Here is a 17,802-nt window from a genome sequence, read left to right as displayed (position 1 = left end):
AACAGATTATATTTATTGACTACATTTCCGGAAAAGCTTCCCGGCGCCAAGCTGAAGTCTCTGCTAAGGCGCTTATCACTACGATGAATCCTTGTTGAAGGAAGATTGCGGAAATACAAAACGGGAAATAGAATATTTGGAAAATATATTCATTATATAAGCGAATTCGCGAGAGAATTTTGCTATGATGTAAATTTTTTATTAAGACGATAGTGCTGAGCATAAGAATTTAATATACTAAAAGAAATTCTACTGCTAGTCAATATTATATATTAATTACGTTACTATCATATTTTTATTCAGCAGAGCGCTAATGTATAAAATTATATCAAGATTTAGTTGCTTCGTTAATTTTTTATCACGTTGCACTCAAATAAAAGTTTTTTAATATTTAATCATGATTAAACATTATTTCACATGATGTTTTTTTTCTGATATTTAAAAAAAAAAGATTTTTTTAATAAGACCGCATAGTACCGTTATGAAATGCAAACAGTATAAATATTACGAGCTTTCATGGTAATGAGTATTTGATTAAATATCAACAGAGCGGTATACTTTTCATCATCCGTTAATACTAAAACGTTAATAAAATAATTGCAATGAAAATACTATTAAGTATAAATAAAATGTACTGAATAAAATTATAATTAGAATTTGTACGACGAGCGTATTATTTACAAATTACAAATAAATTATTATAATTTACATGAATTATTTTTACTGTAATTGTTAATACATTGTTACATGTGAAGTAATGTACAAAAAATAAAAATAAAAATATTAGATTCCAAAAAATTAGAGTGTAAAACATCATTTACAAATTATATTTTTTATTAATTTAAATTTAATTTTTTTAACAAAAATTCTAATAGATCTTATTTTTTACATTAAAAAAATTTTAGAACTTTTGTGCATAATTATAAGATCCCGCATGTTGACACAATTTATATAAACATTTTTGTTTTCTAAAATTTTTGTCTATTTTCTAAGTCTCAAGTTTTAAAAGATTCGAGTTATTCTGGTCTCATTCAAAACGCGTCGTATAGTGATGAAGCTTATTAATGGTACGACAGTTATTGCTTTTCTTTACTTCCACAGTGAACGGCTTTGTATTTACGTAAAAGCACCCACAAAACTTCTATTTATGTGGAGTTCAATGCAGTTTTCTATAAGTTTAAAGCAAAAGACGAAGATCTAACTTCTTTACTTTACTTCTACGTTTAATATTAAAAGATATGTTGAATGTAAAATAAAAAGGTAAAGTTTAAATCCTGTTCATCTTTTAGCCATTGTTGTTATTTTACGTAAACTAATCTGATAATAATAATAGTGTTCTATATCAATATTCAATACTTGTAAATTTTAATTAATCCAACATAAAAAAATTTTGAATTTGCTCGTTAATCGTCTCAATTTGAAAAATTCTTGTTTTTCTAAATATATAAAAACAGTATTTAACTGTTTAAGTATCATTACATGAATAGATACGATTAAAGATGTGATTATATGTATTCACAATCTCTCTTGATTTGTAGATATGTAATAAATTTTGATATTGTTCTATCTATTGCGGATCTGCTCGTACGGCACTTACGAACATGGAAAGGTTTACTCGTGGAATAAGCAATTTTGTTTTCAAAACGTAACACTGGACTTTATTGCACTTTATTACAATATTTGGAAACTCTGTGTGAAACTTTCGCGAGAGACTGGCGCGTACGATGCCAGAACGACTCGAATATTGATATTCGTAGAATCGCCGTTGTTTTCAAAGGATGGCACATCGGCAAAGATCAATTTGCTCTTCATTCTTCATACATGAAAAACAGTGACGAACAGATCTCCATAATCTCGATTGTAATAATATTTAACGAAAAAGTTGAATAAAATATCTACATTTGAAAGTACAATAATTGTTATTTAAATAATTATTTTATATATTATTATATTCATATTATTATTATTCTAGTTACATATTACATATTACAAGTCATTATTGCTTTTACACGTGAGTATATTTTGCAGTGATAATGCACATATATTTTTAACTATGCAAACAATATATTCTTACGTATTTGCACGTGCTAAAGCCAAAAGAGTGTTAAAAAAATCTCTATATTGGGATGCATAGTATTGGATACTTTGATATGGAAATAAGTAGAAAAAGTAACAAAAAAGTAACTGAACCCTATTTATCAGCTTCAATATTTTCGCTGTTGCATTCTAAATATCTGTAAATAATATTTGCATTATTTGGTTGTTTTCTCCTTTTTTTTATGTGCTTTCGCAGTTTGTGAGTGCCACTAGAATTTTCTGTTTAATATAAATATTCAAAAACTCATATATTTCTGCGCAAACAATTTCAACGTATAGTGTATTTCTAAAAAAAAAAACCGCCTAGACCGTTCGATTACACTTTCATATTCTGCGCATGGGCGAACAAGTATCGTAAAACAAGTATATCGAGTGCTTATCGTTGCAACGAATAGGGAAATATATCAGGGTTAAAGATTATACTGTAATTTTAACTACATCGGATTTTCGTTTATCGATAAAATACTAGCAGTATATTTCGCTGTTTCGTTCTTTCATAACTTTTATTTCGTATTATTTGTCCGCAGTGTATCACTGCTTCTTTTTCGAAAAATAATTAAAAACTGCGTTTTTCTTAAGAACGAGTCTATTGAATTATTAAATGAATTGAAAATGTGTCTGGAAAAAATTCACACGGACGTTAAACAAAGTATATATATTATATTAATGAACGATTGGTGATTGATTACGTCGACAATTTTCTCGTACAATTTTATTCATACGGATTTTCTTACGTAGCAATTTTAATAAAGTAAAATTAATTGTCTAAACACCGTAGGATTACGTCCGTAAATATCCTTTTAAAAGCACACTTTATCATCGATCACTTGTTTGCCCTCATTGAATACACAGCGAGAAAAAGTCTCAGGTCTCCAACATTCGCGAAAGTGACCGACATTTTTCTTCATTCTGGAAGAATGATGACAATGCATGCGTGACGAATCACTAGCAGCTGGCGCAGTCAAAAAAAAGGCGCTGTTGGCAGTTTTTCCCTGACGCACGAAATATGCAAAAATGGTTCGGCAAACAGATGCGCGTAGGACATTGCGGGCTCTAGAATCTCCTGGTCTCGTTGCCTCTCTTATCATCCTCTGTTTTTATTTATTAACTCACGCGCGAGCCAGCGAGTATTTTTGCTCGCGCAGAAACCTGCACGAGACATCGTAAAAGTTGCAAGAAATATTTCATTGAGCAGAACACGCAATGTTATATTTTACCTCATATCTGATTTGAAAAATTGTTCAGCTAAGTCTATAGATGGAATGCTTGCACATTATTTTTAAATAATGCATTAGCTGCGCGGAAATTATTGAGGGATGAAAAATTACTGTGTCGGAAACGGTTGATGTGACGCAATCAGGAAAACGAATTTATATAAATATATGCCTTCCTACTACGTAATTTTCTTTTCTTACATCTTTTGAGTATACATTGCATATTTGTTGTGAATCGCAACAAAATTTTGCATCAAATAATTTCAATATCCTGATTCAAAATATAGATCTTAAAAAAACAATTATGGATTTAAAGATCGTCCGGTGGCTCTACGTTTGTATCAGATTCAATATAATTTAATATCTATTGTATTATTATATAAAAATTAAATGTTCAATAGTATTGTCCATTCATCGTAGATTTGAAAAAAATGACGTGCACCGTGATAAAAGTTAATTGATTAAATTTTAATAACAATTTCATTTTTTAACGAATACGAAAGATTTCGTCAAGATTTGTTCATCTTAGTCAGATCCAATTAACAAAGATTAATTACAGAGAAATTTAATATTATCACATGTTGCCAGTAATGTTGTATTATAGGGATAATCAGCTATTTGGGCCATGTTACCACATGTTGCTGCCCATTGTGTGCAAAGTATGAAAGCCAATGTGGGTTGCGTTCAATCGGCGAGATCTTCGTTGAACAATTTCTGCAATATTGTCTGCATCGATAACGGAATGTACTGTCGTTTGAATTTTAAATAATAGCGTTGTACATATTCATGAATAAAATGCATTATTTAAATTTTGTCCTAAAATTATTATAATGGTGCATCCTACAAAATTTGTGTTATAAAAGTCTTAAAAAAAAGAAATGTATCGCGTATTAGAAAGTAAATGGTGAAAGACGCTTGATTATATTGAATAATCTTAAAACGTTCAAAATTAATATATTGTTAATTGTTTGATATTCCGTATGAAAAGAAGTAGGAATAATTTATTCTTGAAATTTATGTCTTCTCATTTTCCGTGTACATGCATTTTATTATTATTTTCTTTAATGGTATATCAGTGCGGTATATATACCGTTACACGATGTATAACCCGTTGAAAAGCCGGATGATTAATGCGCTGACCACTATTTGTGGAGGATGGCTATTCTTCACCTAACAGGAGTCGAGTAGAGTACGGAGACTTACCAGATTCAACAGATAAACGTTTGTCACCGTGCGCATCCGTTTATTCCTCGCCAAGGTGATGAGCACTAAAGAATTTCCGACGATAGAGAGGAAGAAGATTGTACCGTACAACGGTATAATAAGATTCTCGAGGAGACTGTCTTGGCCTGATGACTGCGGTATGACTGACGAGGTGACGTTGGCAATTTCGGAAGTGACGGTGGAGAATTGGGGAAGACCGGTAACAATCGACGAGTCATCATCAACCTCTGGAGCGCCGAAATATTCTGTGGAAACGGGGTTATCGGACAGGTTGCGTCCCTGAATCGACATTTTCTTGTCACTCGTGCGCTTCGATATTTCGTTCTCTCTCTCGTTGACTCGTACGCCCACGCCGGCGAAGCTGCTCCGATACAGCGAATGTTACATTGCTCTGAGAAGTCACTTTATCGAACTGTTATCACTGTACTCATGAATGTTTTGTTTACTGCTTGCTAGTTCTCCAACATTTAGAACTGTGATTCAGAACAACGCTACGATAGAGTCAACAGTATCTCTACATGTTTGAAGCATAGCTTCACGTTATTTTTTTTGTGGCTCTTTTTTATAATTTTGTTACGATGCCACAAAGAAACATTGTTTTCAATTATTGAGCGATAACTAATTATTGCAGCATTTGTTTGAGCAATATTAAAAATCTTGCAGCTTAAAATAAATGAAAAGTGTAACAGTAACTTTCGCTGTCCACATTTGCGAGGGTTGCAGCTTTTTTCGGTCTTCTGAAACTTGCGAGTATCTCTCGACGAACATCTGCAAATGAAAGAAAATACCTTAAATTATTAAGCGTCAAACAATTAATGAATATTTATATTTGTTTACATATACAATTCTATAAGTTGTTAAGTGTTAAATAGTCATATTTATTATTAGATACTATTGAAATTCCTTATGGCTCATTCATATCCCATCTATTTTTAAATCTATCAATAAAAACATTTTGAACAATATAATATTTAAATTGAAGAAGAAGTATTACTAATTGTATTATGAAATAAAAAAAAATTTTAATCTGATTACTTTAAGAAATGTAATGTATACATAATTATACATATACAGGGTGTTCGATAATGGTTGTCCCCACGTTTTACCATAGGAGTACGCATTTGTAATTTCTCATATAATAATATGTTAGAAATATATATCCGTCGATAAATCATGCTCCTATGGTAAAACGTAAGTACAACCATTATCGAACACCCTGTATTTATTTATATTTATATTTATCTATTTATTTGTTATATAATAAGACTAAAGTTTTTCAACTAATTAACAAGCAATAATGTTTTATCAAGTGCATGTAAATTTATTAGTTATTTGCATATTAATCCTTTGTTTAAAAACAATGCTCCTCTTTAAGTTTGAGTTATTGACATGTATTTAATATATTGTCAGCTCTCTCTCTCTCTCTCTCTCTCTCTCTCTCTCTCTCTTCCTGTCTCTTTTTGACATTACATTTCCAAATAGATCATGTAATACGTTCCACGTTATTAGAAAGCTCGAATATTATTGCATCTGACACTTCTTCATTTGTACTAATCACGATTCCTATTATTCATGTGACGCTCGTATTTTCAGTAAAATACAAAATGTACATACTATACAGTCACAAAGCATTTACACTGCACAAACATATACAAAGTTTATTTAATTTGTGTACTAATTTTAGTTATTAAATTATTATTTTATTTATTATTTGCGCTAATGTTTTAACGATGTTGAATAGTTACAACAGTTTCTAATTTTGTGTGTAAAACGCGAAATATGTTAAAAGTGTAACAATTACACTTTCCATACTTAATGCAATTACTAATTTTTACTTATTTACTTTCTCTTCGCGCTTAATTTTTTACGCCTTTCCATGTCCGGTGGCATAGGCTGTGTTTCTTCAATAAAAAATGTTTTGCATTATCTGGTCTTCGAGCTCTTCACGCCGTTGTTTTTTTCATGTCCACTATCCCAGCCTCTTTTTCCGTAGAACATGAGAAATATTGTTCTTATCACAGGTAACTCTTTTTCTTACTAGTGCAATTTTCCACCATATTACTAGTAGTGCCAGTCGATGAAGCACATTCGTCGAGGGAAGAGAATCATTACGATCGTGACACGCATGCTTTACTATACTAACCGTGGCAATTCGTGACTTGTAGCTTGAGAAGCAAAACATTTTTTATATTAAAAAATTTCTCAACATATATTACGAGATATTAGAAAAGTTAAAATAGAAATAACAATAAAGAAAAAAATGCTCGATTCATTTATAACAGTTTATTCAACAAATTTTTTCTGGGCTTAATCATTTTGCTCTATTACACAGATCTACAAATTTGGTTTATAAAAAATGTTTTAATACATAAAATTAATATATAATATATTTAAAAATGTAACATAATTGTAACTGTTTTTAATTTATATATTTACTTCCTGAGCACAAACCTATTGCCTAAATATGATTACTCTGTTAAAAATTTTAAGAAAAAATAGCGTCCGAAAAAGTCAAAGACGATTTTTATGACATTGTGACCAACAACAAATTTTTTTTCTAAATTTTGTTACCCTCTATTTTTTCGTTTGACAAACGAACGTTGATGCTCTTGTATGAGTGCCGCGTCGCGTCTATGTGTGTCGCTGTATTAGTGCAACGTTGCCATATTTTTTTCAAATTACATAGAGATCATCACTGAGAAAAAAAAATAAAAGAAATAAATACAGTAAACACAGTCAGTCTATGTTGCATCAACACGGTTTTGTAAAGGCAAATTGAGACATCGGTTGGCTATCTATCATACACTACGTTTACACGTCACCATTAATCAAGTTTAGTAACACTTGCAGTTATTAACTACTGATGTAAAATATCGTATAAATGCTATAAAACCGGACTTGACTGCCGCTCATGCGACATTTTTACAACAGTATTTATAACTATGAATGTTGCTAAAACCAATTAATGGACAACGTGTAAACGTGGTCGTAGTAAATCAGTAAAGTTTGGCAACTGTGCGAATCGCGTCGATTGCACGTATTTACTCCGCGTCACGCTCAGATGTGTCGCACGTTAACACATGCTTTCAAAATCTTCAACGAAAATTGCACTAAACGAAATTGAGAAAATAATCGTACAAATATAATCTAGAGGATGGTGAAGTGAAAAGTTACAAAGTTTCAGAGTTAATTTTATTACTTATGTAATTAAAAATCTCAAATGAACTGAGCGTTTATCTCATACAAGAACAATGGAGGGTTAATGCTACTCGAAATAATATGCGGATAATATTTTTGGCATTAACAAAATTAAAAAAATAAGTTTGAAGTGTCTACAATGTCATGAAAATCCTCAAGATGATCGTTTTCAGCTTTTTTGATACTATTTATTTTAAAATTAATAAAATAATCTTTTGGACAATGATTTATGTTCAGCCGACGAAAATAGTAACAATTGTGAAAAAGGTTTTATGACGCAAATTTTGTAAAGCTATGTTATTATAGTTCAAATTAACGAAAAAATGTAAATTTATATACTTTGAACAAATAAATAATTTACTATCTTTAATAGGAAAAAATTATATTGCGAATTTTATTTTAATAATTAGAATGTCATCGTAACATTCTATTAGCAATTTAAAAGATAAAGAACATGATACAAATCAAAGATGATTTTTTTTTCATTTATTATAAACAATAGAATTATTTATTATGAGAAATAATTAAGGAAGCATTTCAAATGTCAGTATATTTGGTTTTGCAAGCAAATAAACGTGTAAAGTGGCTCAAATAAAATTGGAATTCAATGTGATTACCAGATCTTTTCATTACTGGAAAACCCAATAGAATCAGTTTCCTAGGCATCTTACTTGTTTACCCCTTAAACCTACGCTAAATACCTATATAGTTTACCTGTTTGGCTTTTAAATGTCGACAATAGGAGAATCTGATATTCGAATCCTCTAATCGTTCTTGACATACTTTGTACATTTCATTCCTGTTTGCGAAGCTGAATGTCGCACGTTTCTTTGATGCACTACAAAGTTGTATGATGCTATCAGCATGATTTAAATGAACTTTTTTCATCTCTTTGAAAACGAAATGAGCTCTGGCAAAATTAATATATGCGAACACAAAGACATAAATAAAGCATTTCACATAAAAATATAAAATGTTAATTATTTTGCGTAAAATATTGTCTTGGCGTATATATTAAAACTAACTATAAAAATTACACGTTATGCAGAATTATCTCACAAATATGTCATTGTTATATAATCGTTATAATTAATTACTAGTTACAGATTAATCCCGTAATACCGTTATACATATAATTTATCATAAATTATGCAGATAATTCAGATTTTCCTACAGACCGGAAACCTTAAAACAAATATCGTATGTCACAACAGTGAGTGCACGTATATTAATTAATTAGCCAGCCAGTAATTATTCACTGATGTTTTTCCAACAACGAATACTGTCCTGTACAAAAGTCAGTTTTCTAAACGTGTTGACGTTATGACCGTAATTTGAATTAACAACATAAACACATTCGTCAGTTATTAAAAATTGCAATTTTAATTAAAGAAATGCTATTTTATTTTCGTACAAGTTTCTCTTCTTCATAAAATAATCATTACGTGTAATATGTTCTCTACATAAAAAAAATCCGACGTTATGTTATTATAGGTAGAAATATTATTTCGAATTCACAATATATCTTTGCTAACCCACGTGAAAATCAGATAACACAAACATACAATGCTTTTTGTTTTGATATGCCCTTGAAAATAATTCTGAAGCATAATAGATGAATTCATGAAGATTATACGAAGGTCCAATGGAGATAGCTCTATAAATTAAAAAATAAGCTGCTTGTATCTCTGTGCAGTGATGGCTGATTAAGATTCCGTCCACGAAGAGTCCGATCCGATTTTCGCTCTAGGTCTACCGCGGTTTCACTTACGAATTGCAATATGCAGTCGCGCGACGTGCCGCGGATGTTTGATTTATCATTCGTGGTTATCGCCGCTGTCGAGTATCAATCATATTCCGCGCAATCGATACGAAAATTACGAACAACACCATGCTACGCGAACGTTCGTCAAACTCCCAAATTGTAGTTAAAAAAATAAAAAAAAATAAAATAGGAGAAAGATATTTGACGTAAAAATGCACGATGTAAAAGCATGTCCGAGTTACTTGACCTAATTTTTTTGAAATTTTGATGCGATTATTATGTATATACGAGGCAATATTTGCACGATAGTCTCGCCAGAAGTAGTAACAAATATATCGTTGCGTGACAATAAAATCGCTGATGGAATTTGCTCGAGGTTACATATTTTCAGCAATCCATTTACCTCACGTAGCGGCTCGGTCTTTTTAATTTATATTTCTTAAGCGATATATTCGCTTATTCGAACTAGATTTTGTATCTAAACACATTGGACAGGTCATTAACTTTTTGTGACATACTGAAGATAGACAAGTAAGTCCGAAATACGTATACGTGACTTTTGCGTTTAGATAAACGTTATTCAGATTAATATTATAATTTTCTATCTTTACTTTGCTCGCGACTTGACCTCGTTTTGTCACTTTAATATTTCGTTTTCTTTTTATGTTTCTTGATAGCTCGTACATTTCGTAATAATTATACGAATATAATATTTTAATAATTTTTATGAAAACGAAAAAAAAATATAAGTTTCACGGTTTAATACAAATGATATCTCGACAAGCAAACATTTTTACAATTACAGCAACATTTAATGAAATTGATGCTTTTATCTCGATATATCGGTAAATAATCGGTAAATAAACAGAGAATAAAATATCGCCCTTGCAAAAAGTTGGACAAAATCAGCAGCCATCGCGTACAATTAATTAATATTCACGTCTTCATTTATTCACGAGTTACTCAGTTGTAAATTAAACAAACGTTTGAATTCTAAAATTTTCATAATAATACGCGCGGCAAATTTCCAGGAAAGAATTTTCTACGAACGGAATTTTACATGATTGATTTTAGCATTAGCGCACCCTGTGACAACACGCGGAGAGGCGTGAATCACTAATTGGAGCACAACAGCGCTCGGAGACGAAGGATATTCTCGGGGATTAATAAATTTTCGCCTTGAATCCTTGACTTCCGCGGTTAACCGAAGTCTCGAAGAGAGCCGGAAGGCCGTTTCGCGAGCGAGCTAACGCGTTAAAGCGTTAAAGCGTTAAAGCGCTCGGTGCCTGAGACAGTTTCCACAATTGTTGGATATCCAGCGCGAAAACGGCTGGGCGCATACGATGCGACGCGACGCGACGCCCTCGTTCCCATTTATATACTTCAGCACCCGTAGGAACAGTGAAACGAAAATGAATTTCTGAACCGTCGGAATACCATACCGTATACTCGAGCCGAGATAACGTATACGTTCCATGTACTCGCTGAAGTACACCTCCCTATAAACATGCATACGCTCGTTTGTACGCTTCGAGATACACCGTCGCACCGACTAAACGGTAAATGGCGAGTGTCCTGGACGCGGGAGCGTTTCCAATTGAATTGAATTTATAATTTGATGGTGTATACAGAGTGTATGCCCTTCCAGCAGACTCGCCGCGCGAAGAAAACCCTGAGGAGAGAAATAATGGTTTTCCGCGCTAATTTCTTTTTTTTTTTTTTTTCTTTATAGAAAAAGTTGATATTAATTTTATCACAGAATCTGCGACTGAAAGGTCGCCTTTCTATAAAAAGCTAAACGCTCTCTCTCGGCAAATGAAAGCATTATAACCCTTCCATTTATTATCCCTGTGGGTATCACTCTGTGAAATTTTCAAATATTTAGAGCCATGTGGCTGCTCAGAAAATTTTAATGAGCTCATTCGAGAGTTGACGTCCGAAGCTTGACGGCGAACGTGTGCATGTATACGCGCGAGGAAAAACATAGAGCTGCAGGGACACATCTCATCTCGGACCACCGGTTCCAGACCACCGGATGAGAGCGGCCAGACACGGAAGACGTAAACAATGTAATACGTCAGATTATTAATGCAGCGCTGCAGTAAATGTTCGAAGATACTTCCTGTCATTTGTATGCGTGCTTCACTTCACTGCCTTTCGGTGGATTGCCTGAATGGGTCAGGTCGGGTTACGCCACAAAAAGAGTTGTTACGTATGATACGTACCACGCGATCATCATAAAATCATGGTCGAACTAGGGAGCAAGTGCTGATGCACGAACAATGAAGGAAAAATGCATAAAATGTTTTATAACAGTTTTTGCTATTGGTCTCTAGCGAATTGATTCCTATATGCCTGGAGCAAAAGCTGGAATACGCATAGCTGCAGTGTTACTCTCTCTCTACATATTCACGTGAATGTTTTTTCTTTTATTTTGTTCGCTTGGCGATTCAAGTGCATTTCTACGCAAAATCTTCTTCATGTTAAGGCAAATATTATCTCTAAGAGGTATGAGAAAAACGTAATCTCATCCGCTGCACGTGTGTAAACTATATTTACGTACTTCTGAAAATTCCAATTTGTAGAAATGTAATTACCTATTACGTGTTATGAATGTTATGAAAATTACTACCTTACGTAATACGTCGCGATTATATTAAACATCGTTCAACCAAATAAATTCGAAATCTGCGGTAACATTTGCAATACTGCGATACTGCTCATTGTATTCGCCAATTTCTGTTATCCCATATACGATTCCGGTATTATATCCAAGCTAGCTTGGTCATCTATAAACGCCATACACGTGGATTATTTTATTATGTTAGATTGTTATTACAGTTTAATGCTGTTCAATTAACTTTCTGTCATGCGTACGGTACCGGAATCGAACCAAAGCTGCGAATAGTTTGACGGTTTGTTGAACAAAGTATATGCCTGACATTTGAAATAAAGGTAATTGTACGTATTTTATGCAATATAATATTTCATTAATCACTGTAAAAAATAAAAAAAAGGTTAGAATGTAAACTTTCCTGATTCCTTGCAGCTGTTCCGAATCAAATTCCCATACGAAAAAACACTTTTGCTGAATGATCATAAAAAAATTTTACCATCTTAGTAATTGCCCCTTCAATAAAAAAAAAGATAATAAAACTGTAAACAATTTTTCTGTTAATAATTTGGTGCATTGTTTGTACAAAATAAATTGACTCCATATTGCGCGACAAAAAACTATTATATACCCAATCGTCAATATCATTTTAATTCTAATTTTTTAGCAAAACACTTTTAAAATGTTGAAATTTTGCCGTCGGAGCGATATCAGCAGCATATTATGCTAGACTTGTGTTTTGAACTTGTACACAGTACACTCCTGTTTAGATGAGAATTTCGTGATACTGCGTGAGAAATCTGTCGAGCTTAAGAAATAGACGGAGAGTGGCATAATAGCATAGTCGTCATATTGTCGAAGTGTAACAGTGGTTCATGGTGAGTGAATATATATTGATAAGGAACAGAGTTTCATAATAACACAGTTGTCACATCGTTCGAGTGTTACAATAGCTTATAATGAATATATTGATAAGGAAGTTGAAGAGTTTCTCTCTGCAGTTGCGGGCTGAAAACATATTTGCCTAACTTTGTTAATAATTGATAAACTGTAAGTCCTTGGCCATGTGTGTTAGTTAAATTTCCAGATGGATACACTTTAATAACACCAAAATATATTTTGTCTGATGTATTGTAATTTGCAATAAATGTATAATAAATATATCTATGTTGTATGCAATAACTTTTTATCAAGCATATTTAATATGTCAGCAGAAACATTTTTCTGTATTTGTGAAGTCATTTTTCACGTAATAAAAAAAATGTCGTTAAACATCAAAAACTATTTGGTCACTGAATCAATGCCTTAAAATTGGAAGAATTTTGAAAACAAGTCAGCAAAATAATTTTAACGATCCAAATAATTATTCTTAGATCTATCTCTGGCAAATTACATTAGATTGTTCAAATTTTTTCATTTTTACTCGAGCAAAATTATTTTTTCCATGCACTTTTATATTTTACAATACAACTCTTTATTAAATAGACAGCTTAGTTTTATTTAGTTTTTATGTATTTTACATATTTGTTGAAATATGATGTATCAAAATTAGTGGCCAAATGGAGAATTGATGCTATTATTTCTGTATCGATCATGTACATCAGCCGCAAGGCAAATTTCTTCCGTTCAAACATAATTATTTCCCTTCTCTTGGCTAGCATTCGAACGTAGTTTCAGTACGCGGCAAATATTGTTACGTCTACACAAGACTATATTTCCACACTAATTTAGCAAATAACGCCTAATTGATCATGGCATAGAAGAGATCGAAGACTATGACGGGAATATTGATTAACCATTAAATAATCGACAAAAATAACAATTTTTTTAACGTCTTTTACTTTTAATATTAACAATAATTATTCAGGATTCTAACATGATTACATTAATATTTGTTTTAATCTATTGTCGATTTAAACTTCCGTCATGGATTAGAAAATAATGATTAATTTTTTACGTAGCTAACAATGTTATGCACATTTTTTGTCCACTTTTTAATTTAATGAACAGCCATAAATTATATTAAATATTAAAAGTTGCAGACAGATTGCAGAGACAACTGATAAGCTTTTACAAATGGCAATTTTCAGTGATCCCGAGGCATCAATCAGCCCTTGATATCTTTTTTAATCTGATTTGTCTAAAGCATTCAAGTCAATTTATGACACAGACGGAGTTTGTAAGAGAAACAAAAGTAATGTAACGATCATTTGACACATTAATCATTCGTGATATTTTAATTGTTTCTATTTTCTAAAAATTTGATTACGTGATAAAAGATGTCGCACATAAATTAATAATAAGGTATATATATTTATTCATAATATTCAATTTGTTACTCCATGTGGCGTTCTTAACATGATATTGTACGCCATGATTTGTATTAAGTTTCCGTTATTAAGAGACTTATGCGTTACGCTTGATGGTACAGCTCATCAAATTCTCTATTCCTCGCTAGTTATCGTAAAGTGGTTCTTTAAGGCCAATCACGCTTTCTATACACAGTAGTAATGATTAACGTACGTAACATCAAGACCATTATGCGCAACGTCTATTACATTATGTAAATTACATTTCTGTAACGTTTCATGGATATTTGAAATTAATGACTAGGAAAATTTGCACAATGCATTTCCAGCACATGCAACGCATCAATATCTAATGATGGGTAAAGTATATACGATTACTAAAACTACTGGTTTCGTGTGTCGAACAATAGAAGCATAAGCGCCAGTAATCCGAAAAAAGCTTGCACGTGATAAAACGTTACTGTCTTGATATTTTTTTCGACACGATTTTTAATTTAAAGATTTATTTACAGATTAATTTAAATATACAACTGGTAATTTTACATAAACAGATAATAAGCGTTATAAGCGTTATTTTGATAATATTTCAACATACCAATTTAACAACATTAATTTTCTGCTTATAAATCTTATTTGAACAATTAAATGCGCACGATTAAATGGTTATGAATTTGATACTCACCGATACTTCGAATGCCGTGAATATCGACACACCCACTAAAATGTTCGTATCGTGTAAAATTGTGCTCACTCGCTGTCCAAATACGTATAATAGGTAGTCCCACTCGTGGATATTTTAGTTAGCAGAATTTTGTACTGATCACTTTAGAAATAAACACATTCATAACTTTATCCCAGCTTTTGTATTTTACACCAGGAAGAATCCAAGTTAATTTGCCGGAAACAGAACGGCATATTATTTTAATTGCATTTAAAACAATTTAGGACTACGTGCTAACGGAATAAACCTGAACAAAAAAAAAATGCATAACTTTTAACGACGTGACACTTTTTGCGATGAGTCACTTTTGTCCAAGAAAAGAGGCGACGCGTTTAAGAGTTCGCCAAAAGGAGCTCACCTTACAGAATAGTCAACTTGTGGTTACTTTGAATGGAGAATTTTTTCGTCATTTCTCACTTTGCGTAGCATTACACTGACAAGTATCGTTATCGCATCAGCCTTAACAAAAGCTAAAAGTGCTTAGCTGTGTGTCTGTTGATCATTTAAAAGTTCCTTCAAGTTTTACTCGATTAATTACAAGGTAGTAGTGTACTGTTTCTTTTGCCCCTCACAATTAACTTTTCTTCGTCCGTTCGTTTTCTCCCGAAATAATATCGAATTTTATGTAATAGTTCGAATTTTAGATAGTTTGAATGAAAAGAAAAAAAGAAATGCGAAATGATTCTAAAACCGCAATTTTAATAATCAAGAGATTATGTAACTTGTATTTTATATTCCGTCGCGATCCGAGTATATCAGTGAATGAAGAGAAACATTTTTGCATTGTACATATAAAAATGCATTTTACATAAACGCCAATCTTTATTATTATTATATCTCACTTTTAGTATCATTTTCAAATTTTATATAACGTTACTTGGAAAATGATATCACAGCTTATATATTGTCACTTAGCACAATTTGAACACGTAAAAATAAAAATTGTTAGATTAATTTATATTTTATTATTATTACCTTTTTATTAATATTTTGGCAAATTATAACAAAATCATTAAAGTACTATGAAATTATTAGTTTTATTAGAATTGTCTTGTAAGTACTTGCTTTTTTATTAATTAATTAAATATTACTTATTAATGACAATGTTAATTTTGTATCACTTGTTAGAGAGATTATTAATAGTTTTTACCTTATGTTTGCGAATAATATCAGATAATAAAATTCTCGTTTAATTATCAAGTTTACATAGCTAGATATACTGTTGATATACTTTGAGAAAGAACACCATCAAAGTTTAATATTTTCACTGGTAAGAGGATAATTACTTTTCCACTTCTTATTTGCGCATTTAATTACGATAAAGATCCAGGTATACCACATTTAACATCTTCTTTACAAAATAACTTTATATCATTATTAATTCGCTAATTAATACACGATCGAGGATCAACGTTTAACAATAAATAATTTATTTTTAGTAACACAGTAATAAATAAAAAAAAAACGTACAAAAAGCGGTGTTTATCTTTATCACAATTTTTTACATCCAGCTCGAAATCTGCCCACGAAACGTTAAAAACTGTATTCCAGGAGCGCGAAACAATGGATTGCTATTTGCAAACGTCAAAATGAACATTTAACGCTCGCTAATGTGAGAGATGGGTTTTATTTATTCACCGGTATCACAAAGAGGTAATTTTACGCATCCGAGAGTAGCGTTTCTCGTGGCCGGTAGTAACGGTAGCAAGTAGTAACGGTCGACGTGTGGTACCGGCATCAGCGACGCGTACGCGACGGATCTGCGCCGCTGACTGAAACCAGGCCGGCTCCGGACTAGTCCGGGATACCGCACACCTCGCCGACCACCGTGGCCAATCGTGAACGAGCCGTATGTCTTCACGTTCCTCGCGCAACCCCCGTGCACGCATCCTTACGCAATATCGTAGTACAAATATTCCTCCGTGCGCTCGACCATCGCGTTAACATTAGATGCGTGTAGACACGTGTATTAACACTCGAGCGAAATATCTTCGATTGCACGTGAAGATAGTACACGAAACGTATTGCTCGAGGCGATCGCATATTTCCCAGGAACGAATAAGTTTGCACAATTTCCCGCGTATCCTGACGACGAGAATGTTGCCGGTTTAAACAACTTGAGGTTTAAGCAAACTCCCGCTCGCTTACCCGCTCGCGCGACACTGAAACAAAATATATAAAAGGTATCGTACAAAGCTGCGAGGGTTGGAAATAAGATAGCAGCAAACATTTCATATACGACCGTGAGATTTATTGTCGTGGAAAGTAGCATTACATCCCTTCAGTGTAATCCTCTCTTCAATGTACACAACATTCTACTCTAAATGTCCGGAGGGCTACGTCTGGAAGGCGTCAGATACCATCGGCAGAGACATTTTTGTTGATGTGTGTAATAGAACGCTCCACATTGCTTGTAGAATAAAGTCTCGTGCGCGAAAACCGCCCACCTATCCGATATGGCATTGCTCAAGCGCTTGCTCGCTTCTTCAAAATCTTGCCAGCATTCTTTAGCGTTGCGCGTCCTCCACACTCATCTCGACGCGCACGTCCCACCATGGCGCGTCATCCCACCTTGATAAACATTATCCATGCGCATCCCACTTTGACAAACACGTCTTTAGGTCAGCCCTGTTTAACGTACAACTTCACAACCCAGTACG

General features: G+C 32.7%; 1 protein-coding gene across 4 annotated transcripts in view; it reads right to left on the bottom strand.

Annotated features, from left to right (window-relative positions):
• The window catches only part of LOC105192838 (cholecystokinin receptor), a 43,255-nt gene extending 26,321 nt beyond the window's left edge, over positions 1-16,934 (bottom strand). Inside the window, exons 1-3 of one of the 4 annotated variants that reach the window (XM_039452947.1) lie at positions 15,501-16,934; positions 15,104-15,389; positions 4,515-5,303 (exon numbers count right to left, since the gene is read on the bottom strand). In XM_039452947.1, coding sequence (XP_039308881.1) covers positions 4,515-4,826 — 312 coding nt within the window. In that variant the 5' untranslated portion in view covers positions 4,827-5,303; positions 15,104-15,389; positions 15,501-16,934. Of the gene's footprint in view, positions 1-4,514; positions 5,304-15,103 lie in introns of all 4 variants that reach the window. The other 3 variants (XM_039452948.1, XM_039452949.1, XM_011157092.3) reach the window with 3 other exon arrangements.
• Positions 16,935-17,802: the final 868 nt, after the last annotated feature.

This window comes from Solenopsis invicta, chromosome 8, assembly GCF_016802725.1.
Source record: "Solenopsis invicta isolate M01_SB chromosome 8, UNIL_Sinv_3.0, whole genome shotgun sequence".
Classification (NCBI taxonomy): domain Eukaryota; kingdom Metazoa; phylum Arthropoda; class Insecta; order Hymenoptera; family Formicidae; genus Solenopsis; species Solenopsis invicta.
The sequence above is the reverse complement of the archived record's forward strand: the minus strand, read 5'-3'. Positions and strand labels throughout refer to the sequence as shown.